Source organism: Leptopilina boulardi, unplaced genomic scaffold, assembly GCF_019393585.1.
Source record: "Leptopilina boulardi isolate dan_hultmark-lab unplaced genomic scaffold, ZJU_Lbou_2.1 LbouV2_208, whole genome shotgun sequence".
NCBI lineage: Eukaryota > Metazoa > Arthropoda > Insecta > Hymenoptera > Figitidae > Leptopilina > Leptopilina boulardi.
Genome location: NW_026137761.1, coordinates 1,056,912 through 1,079,066, shown reverse-complemented (window position 1 = coordinate 1,079,066; position 22,155 = coordinate 1,056,912). Strand labels below are relative to the sequence as shown.

Here is a 22,155-nt window from a genome sequence, read left to right as displayed (position 1 = left end):
TAAACGCGGTAACTACCGGAGTTTCAGATTTGAACAGTTTAAAAAGGATTGAATATTGTTTTAAAAAAATAAAATTACATTTTTATGCACTCAAAAGTGCTTTTGATATTTCCTAGAAATGAACGGTAACAACGCATTTGGGGTTGCCACCCTTATGTCCAACAAACAATCCCCAGCATTTACATTCTCCGTAACTTATGTTCAAGATTCAGATGAATCTAATGTTTTCTAGGATTTTTTAATAATATGATTTCAGACAATTACAATTTATAATAAGAGATAAAGTCATTTACAAATCAACCCTTAAGATTAGAAACCAACCTCTTTACCTCAATCTTCATGCATTCAAAAGTCGCTTTTATCTCTACAGAAAAATGTGTACAATTGTTTAAGGATACACTTTCATTCAATTCTAATTGATCAAAAGTGATAACTACATTTAAAAAGCAGCCCTTTTGATTAATAATCAATCCATGCCACTTATTATTTGTGTAACGAAAGTAATGTCCTTTTTTAACACATTTTTTTATTTACTTATTTATATTTTTTATATTTTTTTTGGTTTTTGTCTTTTTTGTATTTCTAACAGAATTAAACAATTCTACACATTTTTCTATAGAGATAAAAGCGACTTTTGAATGCATGAAGATTGAGGTAAAGAGGTTGGTTTCTAATCTTAAGGGTTGATTTGTAAATGACTTTATCTCTTATTATAAATTGTAATTGTCTGAAATCATATTATTAAAAAATCCTAGAAAACATTAGATTCATCTGAATCTTGAACATAAGTTACGGAGAATGTAAATGCTGGGGATTGTTTGTTGGACATAAGGGTGGCAACCCCAAATGCGTTGTTACCGTTCATTTCTAGGAAATATCAAAAGCACTTTTGAGTGCATAAAAATGTAATTTTATTTTTTTAAAACAATATTCAATCCTTTTTAAACTGTTCAAATCTGAAACTCCGGTAGTTACCGCGTTTAACGATTTTAAGGGTTTCAATAGCTTGTATCTTAAAACCAGCTCCATATCTAGCAATTTGACAAAAGAAAAAGTTGTTCAGAATGCAAAAAACTATAAAATCCTAAAGTTACACAAAAATTGACTGAGAGCCAAAACTAATGTAAATCCTGCGGGGTCCTTTCTATTGATTTTCAGATAGTTGTTATTTTTGGCCTCAGTGGTTGTTGTCGGAAAGGAGAAATTTACTCAACTAAGATTAGTCATATGAAGAAGCAAGATCTATTTGGAGCTACTGTACTTGACACCAAAAACAAATTGCCTTGGAAATTTATTATAGATTTGAACTTCGCCCCGCTTGTTGAAAAATATATAGCGCTTTGTCCGTCAAATGTCCAAAGGGATAATATTTTTCTACAATACCATAATGGTAAATGTAGTACACAGGTAATTGGCATAAACACTATCGGCAATATGCCGAAAAAGATAGCTGTCTTCCTCTAATTAGATAATCCCGAGAAATTTACGGGACACTCATTTCGCCGAATCTAAGAAGGAAAATTCTGAATTTAAGTCTCAAAAAGCGCCCTCCAAGAAACTCAAAACTGTTGATTCTCAAAGTAATGATCAAGATTCATCATTCAAAAAAACTTTCGTATTAAGCAACTGCAATGTTACTATTACACTGAGAAAAAAAATTTAGAGTTTTCAACAAAATTGTTTGGTTAGGCAATTTTGGTTCGCTAAAACCAAGTCGTAGAGTTATCTCAACCAAACATTTAGTTAGGCCAATCAAATTATTTGGTTGAACATTTTTAAATTCCAACCAAACATTTAGTTAGGCCAATCAAATTATTTGATTCGCTCTCAGCTCATAGCTTATGAGAACAGTTAGTTTAAATCTCTCACAAGGATAGGTAGTCCAGTGGTCAGAGCTCCCTACCTTCAGTTTTAAAACAGAGGTTCGATTCCAGACGGAGATGAGATTTTTCAAAGTCAACAAATCTTTCAATTGGATAAATATAAACTCAATATCAAATTGATAATAAATAAATAATGAAATTAATAAAAAAGGTTAAAAGAAAAGAAATAAGGTAGAATAAAATTTTTAATTTTACAAAAAAAACTGTTTGTTTGATCAATTAAACATTTTTGTTAACCTAACAAAAAAAATTGGTTGTGCTAACCAAACATTTTTGTTATACGAACAAAAAACACTAAACCAAATTTTTTCGTTGACTCAAACAAATAGTTTGGTTGCTTAAATACCAACAAAATTTTTTTGTTGGCCCAACCAAATTTTTGTTCTCTGACTAAACATTTTTCTCAGTGTAATTACAGCAAATAGATGATGCATCGTATGTGCATCGTTGAAATGTTAAGACTGTTTTACAAATAAGACTACTTAGTTAGTGAAATTGTCGATCATAAAGATTTAAAAATTTTGTTTCAAAGATTTTAATATATCTATTAATTATAAGAAATAGATAATTTATAATATTCTTGTAATTTTCCAATTTTAAAACATTTAAAAATAAAAATACATGATATTTTAACATGTCAGCTAATTCAATATCATCATTACAGTTACTTTATAATTATCCTATTATAAAAACGTAAAATTAAGACTTACTCATTATAATGAAAATGTGATATTTGAAAAATATTAATTAAATTATTAATTTTATTTATTTATTCTTTTGAGTTAGATTTCTTGTAGTCGGGGGGCTTGGCCCTCCGAACTCCCCAACTCTCATGTAAGATTGATAGTGGTTTTTATTACACTCGCATATCCTATATTAGTAAAAGTTTCACGCCTTTTTTTATGACTTAGTTATAAAAAGTATTGTTTGTAACTTGTGTGAACGGCCGTTTTTGAATCTCGCGCCAGTTTTTGGACCTCGGCTCCGGAGCCTACAACTCGTTCCAAAAACGTGGGGCTCGTTCAAAAAGCGGCATCTGTTCACACTTGTTACGAAATGTACTATTTTTGGTTCGCTGCGTTGTGAGCTACAGATTTTCATAATTGCTTTTATTTTTTCAAAAATTTACAAATATTTTCTCTTGGTTGACGTTTTTTCACTCATTTTACAACTTGAACATACCCTGAATAAAATAAGGTTAGTTAATAATTAATATTAATTATTTCTGTACAAAAATATGATTTTACCGAAAAGCAGGATGTTCATTGAAGACCTTTCTATTTAGATGCACGCATATGTCAGCTTTCATATCTTTAGGGCAATAATTAAGCACTTTGTCAGTGTCTAGGCCTTTGGTCATCGCCCACGTGCTTACAACATAATCCATAACTCTCTCGCTAAGAGCTCTAGGCACCTCGTGAAGTTTCATAAATTCCCGTACATTATTTAGCATATCATGATATTTAGCTGTCGCTGAAGTCATCTGTTGAATGATGGTAGTCACGTGTCCAAAAATCGTGGCATACAACAATGCTTTAAATAGTAAAATAGATTAATAATTTTAACATAATACATTTTAGCATTTTCAGATACAATCCATTAAACAATTATACATAAGGTGATTTGTACTTTTTTATGTTAAATTCTGACTATCAACACAGATAGTACACAACATTTTGCAGAACGTTTGTAACAAATATAAAGCATGTTTATGATTAAAACTTGCATGAAGTTTACGTGACATAGTTCAAATTGAAACTGATGTGCTTTTTAATTTATCATGTGACCACAAAAACTATTTAAATATTAGATTCATAAAAGAAGACAACCCATTCGAAATTCCTTTGAGGATTTCTTACCAGTATCCCATAAAAAATTACAGGTGCCTCCGATGACAAATGAAACAGGAACCCTTGAAGGTAACCTGCAAAGGATCCTACATAAGATTCAATATTGAATGACTTGTTAATTCTATACAGAATTCTTTAAAAAAGTAACAAATTATTCAATACGGAATCCAGCGTGTAGCCAACATTTTTGATTAAGTGATTCCTCACGAGCCGATTTTCTTTGAATTACGCGCCTGCTTTGAGAGTCGAAAGAGGCGTTACGAACTGGAACAAGTCTGCGTAAAAAGAGGAGCAGACGGCTGAAGCGTTTTGGAGATTTTCTACATGTCGAATCCACATTTCAACTTAAGAAGCGAAGCAGAGCACTTTTCTGTGACTCTTCCAATAGTCCCCACTCCTAAAAAAACGTAGTCCCCAAGGAAATTCTTTCCACTTTTGCTTCTTAGGTCAAAGTGTTTATTCCCGAAAAGTTCTCGCGGAATCAGCGAGAGAGTCGCGATTGTGATTCTGAGAGCGTAGAGTTGTAGGGCATCGAAAGTTTGAGATTTTTTTGTAGTTTTTGAGAATTGTTTAAAGAGTTTTTGTTTTAGTTGGTCGAGTGACCAAGAGTACTGTAATTTTGTGTTAGTGGAGTTTTTTTGTGAATTTTGAGTAGTAAAAATAAAATATACCATTAAGTGGATTTTGGTATCGATTTTATTTATTGACCCGGGATTTATCTCCAGAAATCAATCAAAAGAGAAAGCTATGGATGATTCGATTATTGATAATGTGTTGTGTTCAGAAGGTCATTTTCCCTTTTGACTTGTCTTGACTTGACGGAATTTCTTTTGAGATTTTAAAAGAAATTTGAGTTGAGTTTTTGAGCGAGATTAGGGTATTTGAGATAAGTCTTTGGTTTGTTAATTCCATTAAAAATTGACTGGCGTCTGACAAATTATAATGTTTTTTTTCTTAATGTATCAAGGTAAATAGTTATAGTTAATAACACAGGTCTACAAAACAAGACTTTATTTTTAGTTGTCGGAGTGGTTTCCAATGTATTTTTGTCTGCTGAACACGATCATAGGTTCCAAAATTGCGTATCACGTCAGAATTTTGAGTAAAGAGGGGGTAAAATCTTTGAAAACAGTGTTTCCCACGTGAAAAAGTTCCCGGGAATTTCTCAGAAAAAATTCCCGCAAACTTGTTAACCCTTACGTGAAGCATTGTAGGTGTCTCTGAAACAAAAAACTTTTGTTTAAGGCGTAAAAAATTTTTGTAAGTATTTAAAAAGTTTCATTTAACACTAGGAAGTACCCAGAAGCATATTTAAAGTTTAGGTTAATCATATTTTGCATGTTAATTACTTATAGGAACCTATTCAAGGTTTCAGTCTGAGATCCAGGTAATTAATCGACATTTTCCAATGTATTAAACTGAAAAAATCAATAGTCGATTACTAGGATCTCTCCAGGTACTTCTCTAAAAGTTAGTTAAATTTCGATAACTTTTTCGAGGAAGAAAACCCTAAAATATGAAAGACGATCGCTACAAGAGATTTCCAGGTACCTATGATTACTCAGGGTAATTTTTCGTCAACTTCTGAAACAAGTTAACCTTAAAACGTGATAAATGATCACTAGGAAGTTTCAAAATATTTTCCTAGTGTTCAGGTCGTTTTCATAAACTTTTTCAGGGAAGTTTATGTTAAACAGCTCAATCGTTTACGAGAAGCAATTATCATATTACCTAAACTCAGTCAAAATCAAATATCTACAATTAACCTTCAAATATTTGCTCCTAGGTCAATTGATTTTTATCAACTGTCTCCGTCAAATTAAATTTAAATCAGTTAATTATTTATTCCATGTAATTTCAAACAAAAAGTTTTTATCATAATTAAAATTTTTTCTTCTGATTATTTATTTATCAATTTATATTTATATTTTTAATTCTTGAAAAACAACTAAAATATCTTCAAAAATATCGTTGATTTTTAATTTTTATTAAACTTTTATGTACAGACATTTACTAAATTACAGAATAAAACATTTTGATTAATTTTTTTTAACTATAAAACATTCTCGAAGTATTAAACATAACATACAAAAATACCAACAAAATTGTCTGAATTTGAAATTTCATAACCTAAACTTTAAATATGCTTCTGGGTACTTCCTAGTGTTAAATGAAACTTTTTAAATACTTACAAAAATTTTTTACGCCTTAAACAAAAGTTTTTTGTTTCAGAGACACCTACAATGCTTCACGTAAGGGTTAACAAGTTTGCGGGAATTTTTTCTGAGAAATTCCCGGGAACTTTTTCACGTGGGTTTTGAGGGTTTTCATTATTTTTTCTCCTTAACCCGACGTGCTAGACACTTCTATATATGCTTAAATTAATGCTTATATCATACACTTTAAGTCTCATATACACAAGATTTAAAAAAATTGAAATTTTAAAAAAACGGGGGTTAATATCCCAAAAACTGTAGTTTTAAGGTGTTTTCAGTGTTTTTTTCCCTAACTTAACGTACTAGAAACTACTATATAAACCTTAATTAAAGCTTATACCTTACATTTTAAGACTCATATACGCAAGATAAAAAAAATTTAAAAAAATTGGGGTAAGGCCCCCAAAAATGTATGTTTGAGGGTTTTCAGTATTATTTTCTTCTTAACCTGACGTTCTAGCGACTTTTATATAGGCTTAAATTAAAGTTTAAAATGTACATTTTAAGACCCATATGCGTAAAAAGAAAAAAATTTGAAATTTTGAAAAAATGGAGATAATGACGCCAACCCTAGTGAAAATAAACACGTGTAATTACACATGTCGATTTGGACATGTAAATATATGTGTAATACACATGTGAATACACGAGGAAAAGTTTTTACACGGGTAATAAATTTTTTCTTATGTATTTACACATGTAATTACACGTGTATATGAACTTTTTCCTTGTGTATCTACACGTGTATTTACATGTCCAAATCGACACGTGGAATTACACGTGTTTATTTTTAATAGGGAATAATCTTTGTGGGTGACTTAAACCTCATTTTTTTCAAAATTTTAAATTTTTTATCTTGCACATATGAGTCTTAAAGTGTAACATATAAGATTTAATTAAAGCCCATATAAAAGTCTCTATCACGTCAGGTTAAGAAGAAAAAAATAATGAAAACCCAAAAAAACCACTCTGATATCTCAAAAAATACCTTGTAGACCTGTCTAATTGAGAAATAAAAATCTATTCAATTCGTTATACTCTTAAGGGCAACTATTTTATTTCTCATAGGAGGCAACTGTAAGTTTTTAAAAATATCCTACATGGAATACTTGTAAAGAAGCGTTAACCCTTTCAGAAATATATTTTTTTATTCAACTAAGTTTACGGATCGATTTACCCTTAAAGGTTTTTGCGGTCGCTGATCATGAATCTGAAATCCATTTTTAAAATTTAAAATGGCAGATCCAATATGGCCGACAAATTTTAAAAAATTTATCGGATTCTTTTGAAACTCGTTACTTGGGGGTTTTCCGGGTCGCTGATTACGAATCGGAAGTTAGTTTTTCAAAATTTATCTGAAACTTGTTACTCAGGGTTTTCTGATTCGTTGCTTACAACTCTAAAGACGGGTTTCAAAAATTGTAAATGTATCCAATATGTCAGACAAATATATTAAAAATTGGTTTGTAATCTTTTTTATTTCACAATGACAACGCTTACAAACCAAATTGACAATCGGAGCACAGATTTTCAATTTTTTCCATTCCTGATACAGCGAAAACCCTCGAGTAACGAGTTTTAAACGAAACCGATCAATTTTTAAAATAATTTCCGCCAAATTGAATCCGCCATTTTGAATTTTTAAGACGGATTTCAGATTCGTAATCCCCGAAAACTCGTTTCAAACGAATCCAGTCGATTTTTAATTTTTTCATCCGCCGTATTGGATTTGCCATTTTGAATGTTCAAAAACTGATACCAGATTTGTAATCAGCGACCCCGAAAACCTCTGAGTAACCAGTTTCAAGTCAATCCGGTCAATCTGTAAATTTTAATACAAGAAAAATGTAAGTGAGTCTCTGAGAGACCCAGCATGACGCAAAGGGTTAAATGAATTTCCAATTGGGGAACGTTCACAAATGATGTCACGAACTGTGGGGTAGAGAGAGTCTATGGCAAACGTCACACAATGTATGTTTTCTAAAAGAAAATATAGTAAAATAGCGTGACAAAGGGGAAGGTAGGGGTCAAAAATCTTTAAAAAGTGCGTGTTATCATTTGTGAACGCTCTCTAGGATAATAAAACAAATTGACTAAAAATAGTAGAATGTTCTGCTTCCAAATGTGACAGTTTTATTTTGTGGCAAAAAAGAAAAAACAGGTTAAAGGGTGATGGTCTTGAGTATCACAGCTTGAAACAAGTCAGTTAGTAATTTAAATTTAACTTAGGTAAAATAGTTTTTAATTCTTCTTCGAAAGTGACCATCAGCGCCAATATGAACAAAACTGTTTCTTGCACACAAGTAAAAAAACGAGCAAAATGTCAGTATCACAGTTAAGAGTCACACAAAATTGTAAAATAATTTTTTAATAAACACAAAAATTTACTTTCCACTTTGTAAACTTTATTTAATCGTGTTTATTTGTGCATACCCTGGCGGAGTATGAAAACTGAAAAGTTGACTGAGCTCGGTCAAGTTCCGGTTAGGTTTGAGGCAATATATTGCAAAAAATAATTTAAATAATGGAAAATTTGATATTGGAAAGTATAAATCAATAATTTTTTTAGTTGATTTATATAACATTATGGGGTTGTTCTTAAGCTCTTATTAAATAATCAACGTATACAAAGTGTAGTGTATTTACTTGTCATGATTTATTCTAGTTTGTGAATGAAAAAAATAAAATGACACAAAATGAATTTTTTCCTATTGAAGTAATAGTGTGAGAGTGTGTCAGTGTGTTCAGTATGTCTCCCTTGTATACTAAGGGAGGTGGGGAAATGTTTAGAGTAAGGAGACAGAGTGACGAGTCTTTAGTCTTTAATCGGGTGTACGAGCGAACTTGTCTTAAAATGTACCAGACAAATAAATTGTTAATTTATATTTTTAATTAATGTTCTTATTTGGCCATCTTTACAAATCAGAAGTGGGGTATGATCGTGGAATGTTATTTTTAAAATTTTTGCAAAAACTAGTGATTTTTGACGACATTTCGCGGAAATACGAAAAGGACGCACAAGATACGTGTTTCGCGCTGAGTCGAATTTACAAATTTGATAAAGTGAGCACTTATTAACTGTTCCTACCATAGATTAATAAAAGCACAAGAATTACAATCTTGTGCAAAAAATTGTGAGATTGGACAAGATTGAATTGTGGAAAGTGATTCTGAAAAGTTTTTGCACATTTTTTCAACAAACTTAGTATCGCCATTTTCAATATACACCGGTGATTTTACATTTTATGCTCGATCACTACTGTAATTTTATTGTTATTGACGAACCTGGTGACGCTAGGGAATGTAGATGTGTGAGATTAGATCTAACTCAGACTGGAACATGTGTGGTTGTGTTAATTAAATTGTACCATTACTGTGATATGAAAAGAAAAATATATTTATTGATTATATATAATAATTGATTAGTTTCTATCGTTATCATTAACTTTCTAAATCCTCTTTCTGTTGGATATTAATTTGACTAATTCATTAAAGTCAAACATAACCTCTAAGAAGACCGGCTATAAGTTCATATATTATCAACGTAGATAGCCCCAATAAAGCCATATCGTGGATGAGTAGAAAGGGAAATAAATCGGAATTGCTGACAAGGATAGAACACCTAAATCCAGAGGGGAATTGGATAGTGGAGTATAAACAAAGCCAGGAGGAGAAAAGCGACAAGTCGTCAGAACCGACTAGAGATAGTGCAGATGAAACCGCGATTCCTGTAAATGGTTTCAACGATTAAAAGCAAATATGGGATGCAATGCAGGCTCAAATAGCTGCCCTGCCTTTGCAGTTGCAACAGAAGGAGGCTGCTGCAGTAGTAAATCCAACAGCAGGGACATCCAGAGGTGTTAGGCTGAGTTCGTCAAGGTCATCAGATGTGCTGATGGGCAGTTCGATAAGGGTATGCTCTCGAGTATCAATTTATGTCATCAATGAATTGATGGGCACTTTTGACGGTAGCGATCAAAATTTTGAAAGTTGAGCACAACAAGTAGAATTGATTCAAGCTTCATATAGTTTTAGTGACGAAATAACTGGAATTGTAATTAGCGAAAAACTAAAAAATAAAGCTTTAAATTGGTTTCACTCGAGACCAAGTCATTTGACAATAAAGTTATTTTGGCTAATAAAGCTAATATTGACGTTGGCGATTTAGTGGAATACATAATTGAAGGTATTCCGGACGAAGCATTGCACGATTGAGCTCGTATACAAAGATTTGAAAATAAGGAAGATTTATTGTACGCGTTTAAAAAAATTACGTTATCGTAAAAAACAAATATTTCGATTCAAGATAAAGATATTCGTCGAGATAATGTTAACTCTTGCGTGTCTGAGCTGGGTCCCTCGGGCCCAGACAATTTGCTTTATCTACTTTTATTAAAGAAATTTTTTTTTCCAAATCGTTACATTGGATAAGGTGATGATATAACGTACATTTAAAAAAAGAAAGAGAATTTTTTCTGTAAAACTCTTTTTAATACCTTATTTTATTGCTCTTAAGTACGTCGTTGCCTGTGCTGGGTCCCTCGGACCCAGACAACTTTTTTTTCATGTACACTACCGTCGGAAATTGTCAATATGATTAACGTTCGAGGAGTGGAAATTTGGCGCTGACTTTAAAGCAAGATATTTCAAGTTAGAAAGAATTTTGAAACTTTTGACTTAGATGGTTGGAAAGCTGATAAAATTCTGCTTCTAAATGTATAACAAGAAAATTTTTTTCTTTCTTTTTGTATTTATAACACTGGAAAGATTTCAAGCAAAACTTATGCATTTTTCGTACTGTCGTACTAATGTTTTTGACTTTCGGCGTAATCCAGAATAATGTATGGAAAAATTTGACAATTTTACAACATAATTATTAAGATCTCAGCTTTAATTTGCATTTTTGAAACTTAAAAAATGTTTTGTGGTTCCTAAAATATGTTAAAAAAGGTCCGAGCAGGTTTTTCTACAAATCAGCCGTCGATTATCACTTTTTACCGCCTCGCTGCTGGGTTGTAGAAAAACATGCTCGAACATTTTTTAACATATTTTAGGAACTACAAAACATTTTTTAAGTTTTAAAAATTTTAACACAATTTTTAAGTTCTTAGCTTTAATTTGATTTTTTGAAACTTAAAAAATGTTTTGTATCTTCTAAAATACGTTAAAAAATGTTCGAGCATATTTTTCTACAACCTAGCAGCGAGGCGGCAAAAAAAACGAAGAGGGAATTTTTGATGTTCAGCTCGTGTTTCTTGGACAGCGGTAGTCCAATATCGATCATATAAAACAAATTTGTTAATCCCGACGTCATTTTGCCAATTGATAATGATAAAGTAGAATATCCCGGTGTAAATAATTCTAAATTGCATTTTTTAGGAAAAGAGAGAACCAAATTGAGGTTTTGATTGTAGATGATAACACCATGACACCATCGGTTATTTTGGGCAGAGATACGCTCAGGGCTTTTAGGCTAAGATTTTCGAGAAAACAAGAGTGTAATGATGAAGATGATTTTTTGAAAAATATTATGTATATTCAAGTAGATGAAAAAGACACATTAAATGATTTAAATATTAATGAAAATATCGATCTTAAGGTATATCTCCGGCTCCAGTGGTGCTCAGTTCCTTGCGACTAGTTTATACTAATCAACAGCTCACTTCACTGTCGTGTTTTCTCTCTCTTTCTTAAGCGAATAATATACTTGACTCTCTTGAAAAATCTATAAATAACCTAACTTTTCTACTTCAAAACGTTGTAATTGGGAACCGCAGAACTGCGTTACGCCATCTGGTGTCGACCCACTTGTGGTAGCCATTTTTCGTTCCGTCTCTCTTTTAACATATGCTTAAGAGAGAGATGAAATTTCAAGATGGCTACCGTAAGTGGGTTATTTTTCCCATGATTCCCTATGATTTCTGATCCCAATTCAAAAATTAGCATGGATACCGTTACTAAAACTTTTTTTATATTATTTTATTAATTCCATTCTACAATATATTCGTTTTTTAAAACAATTTATCGAAAACTTTTTAAATAATTCAACAAAATGTATGAGTTTTGCATGTTCAGATTATGAATCCTATGTTAACTGGTGCAACTTTGAACCCAGATTTCTCAGTTTTTAGCATGGCAAGGGGTACTGGGTTTTTTACCACCTATAAAGTACATACAAAGGAACATTTTCACAGAGTTTAAAAAAATTCTTGCGAAAATCGATTTGCCGGAAAAATACCTTAAATATAAATAGGAATTGCAAAGTGATTTCAAAAAATTGTATGTCTTAACCGAGAGACATGAGGTACCGAAAACAATAACAACTCTCAATTTGCGTCTTAAAGATCATAAACCATTTAATTGTGCGCCCCGAAGAATAGCATATTTTGAAAAAACTGATCTAAAAAAATTATTAGATAAGCTGTTACAGCGCAATGTGATAAGGGTTAGTAGTGCAGAATATGCGTCACCTATTGTGTTGATTCGAAAAAATGGTGATATTCGAATCTGTATTGATTACAGAATATTAAATAAATATTTGGAATCTGATAATTACTCTTTACCTTTAATTGAGGATATAATTGTATTGTTACAAGGAAAAAGATATTTTAATTCTCTCGATTTAAAAGATGGATTTCATCATATAGAGATATAGGAAGAATCAATTAAGTACACGTCATTCGTAACACCATTTGGACAATACGAGTTCCAGAGAATGACTTTCAGTATAAAGGTTGGTCCCAGGCATTTTCAGAGATTTGTAACTACTGTTTTGAAAAAGTTTATCGATTATGGTGACGTAATCGTTTATTTGGATGATATTTTGGTTGCCACCATTACAATTGAACATCATTTAAAAATTTTGCGTAGAATTTTTCAACTTTAGGTGGAAAATGAATTCTAATTACAAATGGCAAAATGTCAATTCCTATTGACTGAAATTAATTATGTAGGCTATAAAATCTCCGAGGGGAGTGTAAAACCGACAGATGAGGATATTTGAACAGTGCTGGATTTTCTGGTACCGTGAAACTTAGGAGGCTTTAAGCTTTCTTGGATTGGTTTCCTAATTCAGAAAATTTATCAAATCTTTTTCAGTTTTTGCAAAACCGATTTATAATTTAAAAAACGAAAACGGCACAATTTAAATTTGGTGATAAGGAATTAAAAGCATTTAATGAATTAAAAGCAAAATTAGTAGATTCGCTAATTCTCGCGATTTATGATCCTTTTGCAGAAACCGAAGTCCATTGCGAAGCAAGTTCGCATGGGTTTGGAGCGATTCTTGTTCAGCGCGGGAAGGATCGCAAATTCCATCCGGTTTTTTATTTTTCGAAACGAATTACGGAAACAGAGAGTCGCTATCACAATTTTGAATTGGAGATGCTTGCTATCTTTTACGCGCTAAGACGTTTTTGAGTTTATTTGGTTTACATGCCTTTGGAGATGGAGCCGAGTATTTTATACAAATATCATGACGAGGTGAGTCATGTGTGTATCGATAAAGTAACGTCAATTTTAAGTAATAAGTTATTGGTTTCCACAAATGAGAAAAAAGTAATAATTTATTCGCGTAATTGTTATAAATGTATCGCATATAATAATCCTCAGTGTGGAAAGGTGGAGGGAAAAATTCAGAGTATTCCTAAAGGAGATAAGCCATACAAAATGATCCATATTGATCACGTAGCTATCACGGATGCGCGAGTCCCGAGTAAGATACGGGACACGATTAGTAAATTAAAAATGTATTTCATGTATTCTAGCAAACCGAGGTTGATTGTATAGGATAGTGGGCGATGCACCTCATACAAACGGATAAGTTGAAAGGGTGAATAGAACACTTGCTCCAACATAAAAATTCTATGTAAAGCGTTCAGAGACGAACGAGTGTCAGGATTTGACGAACTGTAAGAGTGTGTGTCAGTGTGTCCAGTCTCTCTTGTATACTAATGGGAAGAAATATTTGGCCATCCATCACAATAGTTATATTTTTAATTTTTGTTATTTATACAATAAAATAGTAATTAATAATTAAATATACTAGCGATGTATTCCTCGCTCGGTTATAGTTGTACTTATTGTTGTTTACTTATTGTAGTTTATGTATATTATATATATAATTGGTTTTAAATTAATATATTATAAATATTGTATAAAATTTATCTTAATTTTGATCAGTATCATTGAAGGATGAAATGACAATTGTTAAATATTAAATGTTTTAATTTATTATAATTATAACAACAATATTAATTATATTATATTATAATATATTTTTTTTATCTTATATTATATTACATTATATTGCTGTAAATTGCCCCACAAACACATGGAGATTTTGCACATTTTTTAGAAAAATGTTCATAATAAATCGAAAAACCTTTTAAAATATCGGTTTTTATTTTTATTAAAAAAATAACCCTTTTTTGGGATGAAAATTCAAAATAACCCTTTTTCGGGTTAAAATTGAAAAAACATATTACAAAAAAAAGTATGTAAGATTTTCTAAAAGCATATGGCAAAGTATTTTGATTTATTTGAAAATAAGTGAAAATAGATTTTCCAAGGACGGTGTCGAGGTCACGGTGTCGGTGTCGCTTTTGGAAATTTGTTAACTTAATATAATAGAAGATAATAAATGTTTGTTGTTACCATTATATATGATGTAACGTATTTATGTATTTTTTGCTCTCAATAATTACCTACTCTTAAGTTTAACCTCTAAATTGCTTCCTTATGAGGAAGCTTTGCATTCGTGACGATTTTCAATTTTTCAATAGAAGTTTAAATGGACTCATTCTCATCTTGAATTAATATATTTGAAGTTCTGAGCAAATGTCCAGATGTATGTGTGTGTATGTCACAAAATATTGTGTACAAATTATCTCAGAAACATTTTGACGGATTCGCCTGAAATTTTGTATGCTTATTGCAGTCATTAATACCTAAAATGTGACGCAAGGATTTCCGAATATATTCACAACATTTTTTTCAAAATTAAAAAATTTTTTTCTTTGTAAATTTAATTTTGGTTGATAAAAAAACTTATTTCTTGCATTAAAACGAATCGATTACCCTTTATACAGTTCATATTTTACTAAAATCTATAGATTAAATCATTTTTTGTATTTTTTGAAATAACTTTTTCTTTATAAAATTTTTTGATTAATTCTTCTTAAAATTGTATTCCCGGCATGAAAACGAATCAATTGATGTCCTACCTGATAGTAAAATATCCCCAAAAAATTTTTTGACTTTTTTGGGGAGATAGAGGGGGGTCAATTTTATCAGTTTTCCCTGACACCGCCTACTATTTGAATTTTTTCTATCTATAAATTCAATAAAAAATATTTTGGCAGTTATGTTTTTTGATGGTTTTTTCAGGATGCTAAATGGTCATGAAAAGAACACCTAGTTTTTACTGTAACAACTAACGAATATTTTTGTTTACTAAAATCACTAAACTTTGACTAAATTAGATCTCAGATTTAATACAAAATGACCCCGGCATGGAAGGACATTAGACAACTTTTGTACCACCGGTATTGTCAACAGGACTAAACTATAATCTAAATCTTATCTCAATTCTCGAAACTAATAAAAATATCAATACTAATAAGAATTATTAATTAAGCCTTTTGCACATGCCGGTGCTAGTCAATTATGCAGGTCGTGGAGAGAGGGATGAGTTTTTAACAATAAGAGAGTTCATGGTAAAAATAAATAATTCGTAAACAATAAATTGACAATAAAAGAACATTATATTTCCAATAGAATAGACAATTGACATTAAATTAATTTTCTTTATAAACTGTAACTTGACTTTATTGAACTGTTATTAACAATAAAAAAGGTGTAATATTATTATAAATAATAATTAAAAATGACTTACAGTTATGATCTAACTTACATCGATGTACTTGAGTTATGCACATGTGATGTGCAAAGAAAACACGCCTCACGTCTCGAAAATGCACATCACACGTGCATTTTTGACACATGGGACGTGCGTTGTGAATGTAAAGCGCATGCCATGTAGTTCTCGAGGCGTCCGCACAGCAGATGTCTCGAAATTCTTTCTGTGTGACTGTAACCACAGAAACTGTAAGTTTAAAAACGTACTCGAAAACTATTGAAAATTAAACCAAATTAATTCCAAATTTCTTAAAAATGGAGCGCCAGTATTTTAACTGGACTTGTGTCAAGTATTGGAAATTCTCAAAAATGTGATAAACATAAAGGGGGAAAAATCGTGTAAATTCACGTTTTTTCAATATTTTCTTACAAAAAAGTAGTAAAATTTGTTGAATTGAAATAAAGCATACCTTAAAGTGTACAATATCATCTATGTATAATAATTTTTTTAATTAAAAATATTGCAATATAACAAACAATAAAATTATTATTTTTTTTTTATTAATTGAAAAGTCTCGTACAAGACTTATTATAATATTATAAATAATACAATTGTATATTTGATTTACATCATGTCAGTTATTTCATTAAAAATAATAAATACATTCATATAAACAAACCACACTTTACAAAAAATTCATTCAAATATTTACAGGCAATAATATTAGGTTTAACGATCAAAATTTCAATATTAAGCGGAAGCCGCAAATCAATTTTTTGTAGGTTTTTAATAAAATCTCTTCTTTCCTTCTCATACAAGGGGCATTGCCAAACTACATGATTTAAGTCTTGAATCTCATACGAACAAAAACATGAGGGGTCATTAATTATTCCTATTCTTGCAAGTGACGACGAGAGATTATAATGATTAGCCCTACATCTATTAATCGTAACAATTGTTCTTCGAGACAAATTTTTTTTCGAGTACCAAGGACAAGATTTTTTATTAAAATATTTTTCAAAATATTGTTTGCCCTTACTCAAAGCCTGCTCTTTTAAAAAATCTATTGTACAATTTCTCTCTTCCTCTTTAAACTGTTCATAGTAATCCGTAAATGGAATTCGGATAAGCTCCGATGGCTCAAAATCCGTAGCCTCCTTAGCATTAATATCTGCAGTTTCATTGCCATTTATTCCTATTTGTGAAGAGGGATCTCGTTCTCATAGTTAACTACATTTAGTGGCATCTGAAGTGCTAATCTTATGTTTCTAGAGACAATCATACATCTAATTATAGATTAGTAATGTAGGATCATATTCTACAGATAGTAAACTAATTTTTAAAGCAAAAAATTCTGAAAAAATTTTTTTTTACACGAGTTTTCCCCCTTAAATTGTTATTCATAGCGAAATTCAAAAGCACTTTGTCAATAGTTTTCTGTTGTTTTGCGGTATAAAATAACAAAAATATAACAAATAATACTGACAAATTTTAAAGAAATTATTTAATATTTTAGTTTTGAAGAATAATTTTTGTAAAATAATTGTATTTACCTAAATAAAATTTTTCAAAAATTTGTACCATTTATTATCTTTATTAATTATTAGTTATAAAAATATTAAATCATCAAAGTGGAAAACGAAGCCTTAAAATATTAAAAAACTGAAAAACGATCCTTTTTTCATTCTTCAAAACTTAAAATTAGAGAGAGAGAGAGAAAGAAAATTATTTCGATCAAATTACAACACTATTTCCAGCATTATAAACATCTATTGAAAATAATATTCATCTATATTCTCATCGGTACATAGTATTTAACAAATATAGACTTGTTTTGTTTTTTATTTAATGCATTATTATTTAATAGTTTAAATTATTTTATCACTAACACCATCTTTTATGAAATTCTTTGTATATCTTAACATTTGCATACTTGAAATTGATTTTTTCTTAAATTTTGTTAGAAATAATCAACTGTTTCTGTTTACCACTAAGTTTTAGCAAAGTTGAAAAATTTAGGGGTAAATAGATACAGTTGGTAAATGCGATTTAATGATACCCATATTTGTTACTACCCCATAAAATTGTTCCACGGAAGTTAAATAATAACTCCATGCACAAAAAACCGAAAGTATTGCGATTAGAAAAAAACAACTTATATTAATGGTGAAACTTAGCAAATCTGTTTCTATTTAACCCAACAGACCCTACATTTTTATGAATAAAAACAACGTAAACAAAAATAATAAACTATCGATAGTTTTGCAGCTCAAATGAAAGAGTTAATTCGCACGGCCATCAAAAAACCGCGTATCTCCGCCCTAGCGGATGGGCCCAACGCGTTTTGAACGGAATAGCGTTAACCCTATTGAAAAAAAACACGTATAATTATACGTATAATAATACGTATAAATATACGTATAATAATACGTACTATTATACGTATAATTATACGTGTCTATAATTTTTAATATTTAGGAATATATAAATATGGAATATATTTTTGTTTATTAATATATACCTAAATATTATAAAATATTGACAAGTATAATTATACGTGTAAATATACGAATAATTATACGTATAAATATACGAATAATTATACGTATAAATATACGAATAATTATACGTATTATTATACGTATAATTATACCTATAATAGTACGTATAATTTTACGTATAACAATACGTATAATTATACGTATTATTATACGTATAATTATACTTGTCAATATTTTATAATATTTAGGTATATATTAATAAACAAAAATATATTCCATATTTATATATTCCTAAATATTAAAAATTATAGACACGTACAATTATACGTATAATTATACGTATAATTCTTGTTTCAAATTCGTATGTCTTATTATACGTATAATTATACGTGTTTTTTTTCAATAGGGAAAACACTGTTGGGAACACAACGGTAACTAAAAATGTTATTCAAACCATAAAATATGCTAAAGTATTTATTGGGATTTGTAGAAAATTTAAGACCTTATTTGTATCAATTTAATACGAAATAAGTAAAATAAAAGATAAAATATGGATCACTGTTATATATATTAGGGTATTCTGTCAAATTTTTATATAATTCAATGAAAAATGTTTTAGATATGATTTTTTAATAATAGAAAAACAGTGAAAAAGTTTTAATTTATTATTTTAAAGCATTTGAAAAGATAATAAATAGTGAAAATTAATGTTTTTATTGTGTACTTTTTGTGTATTAAACAACGTTTATCGACAGCAAGTTACAGGTTAAAATGCTAAAGACTTATTGAATATTCATAAAAAATGTTACTAGAAGGTTTTCGGGGTCGCTGATTACGAATTTGATATGAGATTCTCAAAATTCAGAATGGCGGATCAAAAAAATTGAATATTAACCCTTTGCGGCAAAGTGGTAACCCAGATTACCACCTATTTTATTTACAACTTTTCTTACTGTATTTTAAGTTTTTTAAGCAATATTCATTAATTTTTTTAAAGTGAATGAGAACATATTATTGAATGAAACGAAAATAAAAGTTACAATATTTACGCAAAATTATAAACAATTATAAATAAATAATTGTCAAAAAATTCATTACCGAAAATTTAGGTAAAAAGGGAACCGATATTTTGTACTCGGAGGTTTTTGGGGTCGCTGATTACGAATCTGAAGTCTGTTTTTAAAAATTCAAAATGGCGGATCAATTGTAATCAGCAACTATAACAATCAGCCTTTTTTAAGGCTACCAAATCATCTCGAAAAACCCCGTGTAACAAGTTTCAAGCGAATTGCATTAGATTTTAAAAATCGTACGCCATATTGGATCCGACATTTTGAATTTTTGAAAACTGACTTCAGATTTGCAATCAGCGACCCCAAAAACCCCCGAGAACAAGTTTCAAGCGAATTCCATTAGGTTTTCAAAAAGTCAAACGCCATATTGGATCCGCCATTTTTAATTTTTGAAAACTGACTTCAGATTCGCAATCAGCGACCCCAAAAACCCCTGAGTAAAAAGTTTCAAGCAAATTGCATTAGATTTTCAGAAAGTCGTCCGCCATATTAGATTGGCCATTTTGAATTTTTAAAAACTGACTTCAGATTCGTAATCAGCGACCCCAAAAACCTCCGAGTAACTAGTTTCAAGTGAATTGCATTAGGTTTTCAAAAAGTCATACGCCATATTGGATCCGCCATTTTGAAGTTTTAAAAACTGACTTTAGATTCGTAATCAGCGACCCCAAAAACCCTTATAGGTGTGCTCATCTGTATTTTTGAATGGAATGAAAAATGTGTGCCGCAAAGAGGTTGTGGGGGTTGCTCGTTACTCGGGGTGTTGTTTCAGTCACTGATTAAGAATCTGATATTAGATTTTCAAAATTTAAAATGGCGGATCACAAAAATTAAACACTAATAGAATTCTCTGAAAGCTTGTTACTCGGGGTGTTTTGTCGGTCACAGATTACGTATATAATAACAGAATTTGAAAATTCAAAATGGCGGATCAATAAAATTAAATACTTATCGAATTCTTTGAAATCACGTTACTCGGGGTTTTTTGGGTCGCTGTTTACGAATCTGATATTAGATTCTCAAAATTCAAAATGGCGGATCAAAGATATTAAACAGTATAATCGATTTCTCTGGAAGCTCGTTATTAGGGGTTTTTTTGACAATTTTACAACATAATCTTTAGACTCTTAGCTTTAATTTGCAATTATGAAACTTAAAAAATGTTTTGTGATTCCTGAAATATGTTAAAAAAGATCCAAGCATATTTTCCTACAACTAAGCCGTCAATCGTCACTTTTTGCTGCCTCGTTGCTGGGTTATAGAAAAACATTCTCTAACATTTTTTAACATATTTCAGGAACTACAAAACATTTTTTACTTTTTGAAAATTATTTAACAACAACAAAAACACCTCGAGTAACAAGTTTTCAGAGAATTCGATTAGTGTTTAATTTTTTTAATCTGCCATTTTGAATTTTGAAAATCTAATATCAGATTCGTAATCAGGGACCCAAAAAACCCCCGAGTAACGAACTTTCAGAGAATTCGATTAATGTTTAATTTTTTTTAATCCGCCATTTTCAATTTTGAAAATCTAATATCATATTTGTAATCAGTGACGGCGAAATAACACCCCAAGTAACGAGCTTCGAGAGAATTCGATTAGTATTTAACTTTCTTGATCCGCCATTTTGAATTTTAAGAATCTAATATCAGATTCGTAATCAGTGACCGAAAAAACACCCCGGGTAACGAGCTTTCAGAGAATTCGATTAAAGTTCAATTTTTTTTATTCAAAATTTTGATTTTTGGAAATCTGATATCAAATTTGTAATTATCGACCTCGAAAACCCCCTAGTAACATTTATTATGAATGTTCAATAAGTCTTTAGTATTTTTTTTTATTTGTGTCTAGATGCATCATCGACTTTCAGTGGGTTAAATATTTTTCTTGTCAAATTCTTATTAATTTGTAACGAGCGACTGTATTCTCGCTCGACTTCACTTTCAATATCTCGAATTACGATATATCAAAGCGCTAAATTTTAATATTAAAATTTGTTAAGAATTAATTTAACTGGCTCTTAATATTTTATTCTTCTTAAAATAAAACTATTCAGATATTCGTAAAAAGCATGACTAATTTTAAATAATTCCGTCACGCTTCAATTCCTTTCAAACTCTTGTTCCCAAAATGTACAAAATAAACATTTTTCAGAATAAACCTTTTTGGTAAAATGGCAATAGGAAATACGTTCCCAAGTTTCCCTTGCTTTCAAGTTGAAATATAAACCTCAAAAAGATCATAAAAATCCACTTGAAAAGGTTGTGAATTCGTTTTCTATGGGACACTAAACACGTGTTGACCAGACGCAACTCGGCTCATAAAATATAGAAAAGCCACAGACTAGGCAAACAAAGAACTTCATGTTCGCGACGACAATTCTTTCATATATATGTATATGTATATGTATATGTATATGTATATGTATATATATATATATATATATATATATATATATATATGTGTGTATGTGTATATGTATGCATATATTTATTACTTATTTATTGATTTGTGTTTATATAGTTAATTTATAATCTTGTATAACGTGCGAAATAAGTATATATGGAATTAGATTAATACAGTGAAAATGTATAAATACAGTGCAGTGATGCTGGATACAGCATAGAGCAGACTATATACATTCATTGAATTATATAAAAATTTGACAGAATACACTAATATAACAGTGCTCCATATTTTATCTTTTATTTCACTTATTTCGTATTAAATTGATACAAATAAGGTCTTAAATTACTCATGAATACTTTT

General features: G+C 30.2%; 1 protein-coding gene across 12 annotated transcripts in view; it reads right to left on the bottom strand.

Annotated features, from left to right (window-relative positions):
* Positions 1–22,155, bottom strand: part of LOC127278580 (potassium voltage-gated channel protein eag) — a 1,151,741-nt gene that overhangs the window by 439,542 nt on the left and 690,044 nt on the right. For all 12 annotated transcript variants that reach the window (XM_051300360.1, XM_051300361.1, XM_051300362.1 and 9 more), the window contains one exon: positions 3,131–3,416. In XM_051300360.1, coding sequence (XP_051156317.1) covers positions 3,131–3,416 — 286 coding nt within the window. The remainder of the gene's footprint in view (positions 1–3,130; positions 3,417–22,155) is intronic.